The sequence below is a fragment of the Arachis ipaensis genome, chromosome B08 (genome assembly GCF_000816755.2).
Source record: "Arachis ipaensis cultivar K30076 chromosome B08, Araip1.1, whole genome shotgun sequence".
Taxonomy (NCBI): Eukaryota; Viridiplantae; Streptophyta; class Magnoliopsida; order Fabales; family Fabaceae; genus Arachis; species Arachis ipaensis.
This window is the reverse complement of record NC_029792.2, coordinates 9,219,106-9,226,485: the sequence shown is the minus strand read 5'-3', so window position 1 is coordinate 9,226,485 and position 7,380 is coordinate 9,219,106. Positions and strand designations below refer to the sequence as shown.

The 7,380-nt window shown below is 38.6% G+C and overlaps 1 protein-coding gene across 1 annotated transcript; it reads left to right on the top strand.

Annotated features, from left to right (window-relative positions):
* Positions 3,716-4,453, top strand: LOC107610476. The gene has a single exon (XM_016312526.1). The coding sequence runs from the start codon at positions 3,716-3,718 to the stop codon at positions 4,451-4,453; it is 738 nt and encodes a 245-aa protein (XP_016168012.1).

Sequence of the window (7,380 nt, the reverse complement as noted above, 5' to 3'; positions counted from 1 at the left end):
TTGTTTCACACATTTTTAATCTTTATATTTTTTATTTTAATATATATTTTATAATCTATTATCTATTATATATCTCAAATTTTACAACCAAAATATGTCACATGTCACTTTTTCATTGCAATTGAAATTAAATTTTTCCTTTCAAAATTAAGGAATTCTCCTCTCCTCCTTATTAATTTTACAACCAAAATGTGTCACATATCGTTCTCTAATTATAATTGAAATCAAATATTTCCCTCCATCCAAAATTAAAAAATTCTTCCCTTCTCCTTACTAATTTTACAACAAAAATGTGCCACATGTCACTCCCTCATTGCAATTGAAATCAAATCTTTCCCTCTAAAATTAAAGAGTTATCCCCTCCTCCCTCTTTCTTTCTCTATTTCTCTCATTCCTTCAACCACTCTATCTATTTTATATATCATTATCAATATTAATGACTAATTACTAATTTGACAATCAAAATGTACAATATGACATTCTTTAATTGCATTAAAATTAAAATTAAAATATTAAAATTGAAACTGAAATATACCTATATTATGTATCATATATTTCTATCTAATTTAATAGTCAAATGTGTCACATGACACTCTCTTATTAAAATTGAGAGAAAATATTTTTTTTCAAAATTAATAATCTCCCTTCTCCCTTCCTCTCATCTACCTCTCTCCATTTTTCTATTTCTCTCTACTATTTTTACTCTAATTTGGAGAGAACACTAATGTTATAATTAAAAGTTAGAATCAAGATTCAATTGTTTTAAAAAAATTATTTTTGAGTTAATTTTATAATTATCAGTATAATTTTTGTATGCTAATATCTAATTATATTTTTATATACACAGGGACAAAAAATATTATTTTTAAATAGCAAGTATAAAAATTAATTATTTCTATTTGTACAACAGACTTAACAATTAATACCTAATTAAATGTAAAAGTATACACGTTAAATTATTTTAAATTTTAGATAACAAATGCTAAAATTAATTATTAATAAAAATTATACTTTTTCATATAAAAATAATAACTAAAAATCTTATTATTTAATTTTTTATGTACAAATACATTGGTCTTCTTAGTTAGAGACATTTGTAGTGACTTTTGTCAACCTACGATTTTTTTTTATAAAAATAGTTTGATTTTATAAATCTTGTGTGTCATGCATAATTTATGCTATAAGAACAAAGTGGACCATAATTTTAAAAAATTTATATTCCCGTAATGTTATTACGAGTAAAAATACTAGTAGTTACTGATTTTCGATGTATAAAAATACTATAAGGGTTTGTTTGGATGCCATTTTTAAAAAAATATATTTTTCTAATGATCTTTTATAAAAATAAAAATGATTTTATGTTTGGACATCTCATGTAATTATTTATTTATTTATTAATTATGTTTAGATAAAATAAGATAAAAGTACTTTTTTATTTATTTATGGTGTGAAAATATCTTTTTTTAAGGAAAAATATCTTTTAAAAAATATATAAATTGTAACTTCTTAAAAAAGATGTTTTTTTTTATTTTTCTAGTGCTATTACTTATATTGTTAGAAATTTGCCAAACACACTAAAAAATAAAAGAAAAATCTTTTTTTATTGAAAAAAGAATTTTTTTTTCATCGATTTAAAGACAACCAAACAAACACTTAGTATTTTTTGTTTTATAATTTTGTAAAGAAAATTAAAAGTGAAAGTGTGAAATAAAAACAATATCAACAAAGTCTTATCCCATTAAGAACCCATTTAAAAAGTAATTTTTTGATTTTTTAACTTATGAAAAGTAGTAGTATTAATGTCTGATACAATTTTCATAAACAAATTACAGTTTTCTAAAAAACTATTTGGATGTTTATAGAGAAGTTAAAAAAATGACGTCTTTCATAATACTATTACTTTTTATCACATTTCTATAAAATAAGCACTTTAGAACTAAAAACTCAATTATCTTAATATTTTATGTATTATTTTATTTAAATTGTTATGAAATATGGAATCAATTATAATCAAAAGATGATATTACTAAACAACAGTATCTAATTAATGCAAAAAGATAATAGTGGAATAATTAAAGGTATAAAATATATTACTTCGAATAGAAAATAAAGAGTAACAAACGTTATGAAAAAAAAATTCAAAGTAATGGATAAATGGAAACAAATTAAAGAAATACTGTACGTGGTGATAAGAATTTCAAAGAAAGTTAATTGTTTGTTAAAAAAAGCTTTCACTTTATGATATGATAATGCATTGAAATTTTAAAATTTTGCATTTTTCAATTCAAAGTCGCTTTTATAAGTTTTATTAGTCCTTAATCATACCTTATAAAACCATTTTCCCTAAATGTTATGAAGATAAGATTTTTTTTTTTATAATTTTGTACTATCATTCAAATATATGCTGCCATATTATTCATTACTTATATATTAAGTATAAAATATATATTAGAGTTAAATAAATAAATATATATATAATACATAATAATAAATTTAATGATTGCTTTTTATCATGGAAATAGTATTTTTGTTATTATTCAAATATATAAAGATTTGATGGGATAATAATTTAAGAAAAATGCATCGTTAATGCGTTTTCAAATGTCAACAAGAAGGTAATGAGAGAAAATATAAGACAATCGTAATTAATGAAAATAAAATTAAAGAAACATAAAACAATATGTTCTGGTCCAGCCCAGCTGGTGCGTCGCCCTGATTCGAATGGCTGACCCGGTGAGAACGGGAGATCCGAATCGAGGGATTAACCCGATATCTCTACCCCTCCAGCGCAGCACCTGACAGCTGTACAGCTGGTGCCATCTATACAGATTTCTGATTTGAGCGTCGGAGTTCTTTTTGCAGGTGGCTTTTCCCTTACACCACTACTGCTTGGGATCGGAGGTCGTGTGATCCCAGCCTTCCACTCTTCAATACCACAACTCGAGAGATCCGTCCGTTCGCCAACAACCAGGTCCAGATTCCCCTCGTCTCTCTTACCCACTTCGTTTACTCAACCCGTTTGGTACCCGGCAACCGAACATTTGGCGCCGTCTGTGGGGACTGGCCTGAATGGATTTTCTGTTAGGTTCTGTGGAAGGAGATGATGGAGGCGAGCCACGTGGGGAGGAAGTGGTTCACCGAATCAGTAGGGTAGCCTCCTTGGCTTCCTCCCGTGAGCGCACAAGATCCCCCCCGGCGACGTGAGCTTCCCTCCCGTTCCCAGAAAAGACGTCCCTTCGGAGGGACGGGGAGCGACAGCGCTCGAATAATGCAGGAGCTGCGCCACAGGGTGCAAAACCTGGAGCGGGAGCTAGCGAGCAGAGAGCGCTACCAGCCTGCCCCGAGCCAATATCGTCCCCAATCTCCTCAAAGGAGGGAGGAAACCAGAGGGAGAAGTCCCTAAAGAGACCGCTCCAGACGCACACCGACCCCCCGGTCCGACCCAGAAAGCCAAGGGGAAAGTAGAGAGGTGCCGAGGAGACGACAAGACCCTATAATCTACACCCAACCTCCAGCGAGACACACCGAGGAGGAAAACCGATAGGATAGTAGAGAAAGACCACGGAGGCGACGACACCTTGTGATCATGGGGGCAACCCCTTTTCACCACTCCATTCTCGAGGTCCGGCTACCGAAGAATTTCGATAAGCCAACGGACATGAGATATGATGGCACCTAGGATCCTCTAGAACATCTAACGGCCTTTGAGGCCAGGATGAATCTAGAAGGTGTGGGTGATGAAGTGAGATGTTACGCCTTCCCCGTAACCTTAGCAGGGCCGGCAATCCGCTGGTTCAACGCTCTCTCCCAAGGCTCCGTGACAACTTTTGCGGACATAACCTGCACCTTCCTGGCTCAGTTTACCACTCGTATTGCTAAAGCTAAGCACCCGATCAACTTGCTAGGGGTGACACAGAGAAGCGGGAAACCGACAAGGAAGTACCTAGACAAGTTCAACGATGAATTCCTGGAGATTGACGGCCTAACCGACTCGGTGGCCAGCTTGTGCTTGACGAATGGGCTGTTGAACGAAGATTTCAGGAAGTACCTTACCACCAAGCCCGTGTGGACGATGCAAGAAATCCAAAATGTGGCTTGGGAGTACATCAACGACGAGGAGGTTAGCCAAGTCGTAGCAGCCAACAAGCGGCAGCCCGCCTATCACCCTGCTCGTCAGCCCGGTAACGGAAAAAGGCCTAAGGAGCACTCCAGGGACGGAGGGCCTGCTAAGACCTTTAAGCCGTTCTCCCGGGTAGGAAAGTTCACTAACTACAATCCCCTGACGGCCCCGATCATCGAGGTGTACCAGCAAATAGCCGACAAAGGCATCTTGTCGAAGCTCCGCCAACTCAAGGATAGAACTGGAGGGAACAAAAACCTCTACTGCGAGTACCACAAAGGCTTCGGCCATAAAACCCAAGATTGTTTTGACCTGAAGGATGCTCTGGAGTAGGCGATCCAGGAAGGTAAGCTGGCAGAGTTCTCTCACCTCATGAGAACCCAGGAGACGAGATCGGGACCGATCTGGCGACGACAGGAGCCGCGCCGTGAGACCAAGGCAAGAGCCCGAGGAGGATAATGAATGCGGCCTAACCATTGTAAACGTTGTAGTCGGGAGAGATGTTGCCCCTAGGTCGAAGTCAGCATGCAGAAAAGATGCCAAAACCTTGGCTGTGTCATCGTCTAGTCCACGGCCTTCCTCCAGGAGAGTCCCGTCAATATCATTTGGACCAGAGGACCAGTGGTTCGACCTCTTATTGTAGAACCCTCCAATGGTTATCACAGCAAGAGTGAGAACTGGTTTGGTCAAGCGAATCCTCATGGACACCGGAGCCGATTCGAACATCATGTTCCGAAATGTGTTTGATGCTCTGGGTCTCCGAGACACCGACCTGAAAACCCACCAACACGGTATGGTCAGCTTAGGAGATAACTTTATCAAGCCTGATGGAATAGTCTCCCTACCATTTTCCATAGGAGGAGGTCGAGGGAAAAGGTCGGTAATGGCGGAGTTCGTTATTCTAAGAGACTCCACGGCCTACAACCTCATCTTGGGAAGGAAAACAATCAATGAGCTCGGAGCAGTAATATGAAGTTTGCGACAATGCCAGCCTCTCCCTAAGAAAGAAGTCAAAAGAGGCATCCGAGGTCTTCCTAGCTGACCTAGATGCCAGGGTCGACAACAAGCAAAGACCTGAACCTGAAGGAGATCTCGAGAAGTTCAGGGTCGGCGAATCGGAAGACAAGTTCACCTTCGTGAACCAGAACCTGCCTCACTACTTGAAAGATCCGTTGGTGGAGATGATTCGAGCAAACGGTGATCTGTTCGCCTGGACCCCAGCCGACATGCCAGGAATTGACCCCCAGTTCATGTCACACTACCTGGCTGTGAAAGCAGAGGCCAAACCCGTGGCACAAAGAAGAAGAAAGATGTCCCAGGAAAGAGCTGGCGAGGTGGCCAGGCAAACGGCCAGCTTGTTAGCAGCGGGGTTTATCTGAGAACTGGACTACTAGACCTGGTTGTCAAATGTAGTCTTAGTCAAGAAGGCTAATGGGAAATGGAGGATGTGTGTGGACTATTCCGACCTCAACAAGGCATGCCCCAACGACTCCTTTCCCCTCCCTAACATTGATGCTCTAGTAGACGCGGCATCGGGGTATCGGTTTCTGAGTTTCATGGACGCATACTCTGGCTACAACCTGATACCAATGCACCGTCCAGATGAGGAGAAAACGGCGTTCATAACGCCAATGGGTACGTACTGCTATAAGGTGATGCCGTTTGGACAAAAAAACGCAGGAGCTACATACCAAAGGCTGATGAATAAGGTATTTAGTAGTCTTATCAGCAAAATGGTAGACGTGTACGTAGACGACATCCTGGTGAAGACCACCCAGGCCGAAGACCTCATCAGCGATCTAGAGACCATGTTCGCATCTCTTCGGCGGCACAACATGAGGCTTACCCCTCTCAAGTGCGCCTTCGCCATGCAAGACGGGAAGTTCTTGGGTTTCATGATAACCCAAAGAGGAGTGGAAGCCAACCCAGAGAAATGTGAAGCAATCTTGCGGATGACGAGCCCGGGATGTGTTAAAGACGTGCAAAGACTGACGGGAAGACTCACGGCGATATCCCGGTTCCTCAGCGCGTCGGCTGCCAAAGCTCTTCCGTTCTTCAACTTGATGAAAAAAGGGATAGTGTTTGAATGGACCCCGGCGTGCGAGGAAGCATTCAATCACTTCAAGAGCGTAATTTCGACAGCCCCTGTCCTCAGCAAACCCAAGAATGGCGAGACGCTGTTCTTGTACTTAGCAGTAACTGATGAGGCTTTGGCGACCGTCCTGGTACGGGAAGAGGGAAAGATTCAACAGCCAGTCTAGTTTGTGAGCAAGGCGTTGCAAGGGGCAGAGTTGAGATCATAGTTGTCAGAACCGAACCGGTGATCGAACCGATCAGGTTACTGGGTCACTGGGTCACTGGTTCAACCGGTGGGTCACTGGTTGAACCGATAGAACCGGTCGTACGTAAATAAAAAATATAAAATAGTAAAAAATTGAATAAAGTGACAATTAGGTCCTTAAAATTTTTGACTTCAGATTAATTAGCCCTTGAAAAAAAAAATAAAGTACCAATTTGGTCCTTCAAGATAGTAAATGATGAACACATTATGTCCCTCCATTAATTTATCATGTGAAATTTAGTGGTAATGCTTATATGTCCCTACTAATTAGTCCTAAGTCGAAATCTTCGAAGAACTACTAACTCAATACTGTAAAAAATTTAAAATAAATATCTTTACTAACATTTTAATATGTAAATGTAAATATTAAAATATTTTATACTTATTTTAATAATTCTATAAATTTTAAAGAATTAAAAAAAATGAGTATAAAACAAAAATTAAATTAAATAAATATAAAATAATTCAGTTGTGGCGAAGGTGTAATATATAAGATGATGAGGGGTGACAAATGGGAAGGTGGATAATAAGTATGTTATGTAGTTTGTGTTTTGTTGGATCCTAATTTCCTTTACTGAGTTGTATTGTATAATGTATAGTTTGGTGAGCAATGGTATTGGTTGGTCAGTGGCTGAGGTTGTCACGACTTATCTGCCTTTAAAGCCCCACCTGCCCCTCTTCTTAGTCTTTTAGGCTATGTATATAATATATAAAATAATTAGCACATAGATTTACAAATGAAAGCATCAGCTTGGTGGCATTCCTTATTGAAGCCTAACAAGGAGGCATGGGTTCGATACTTATTGTATGTATTTTTTGAATATTGGATCCAATATTCAAATGCTGCTGGAGCACCCAAGACCTGCATTTATTGGGAGCACCATAGGACCGGCCGATTCACAGATTACATCGAACCGGC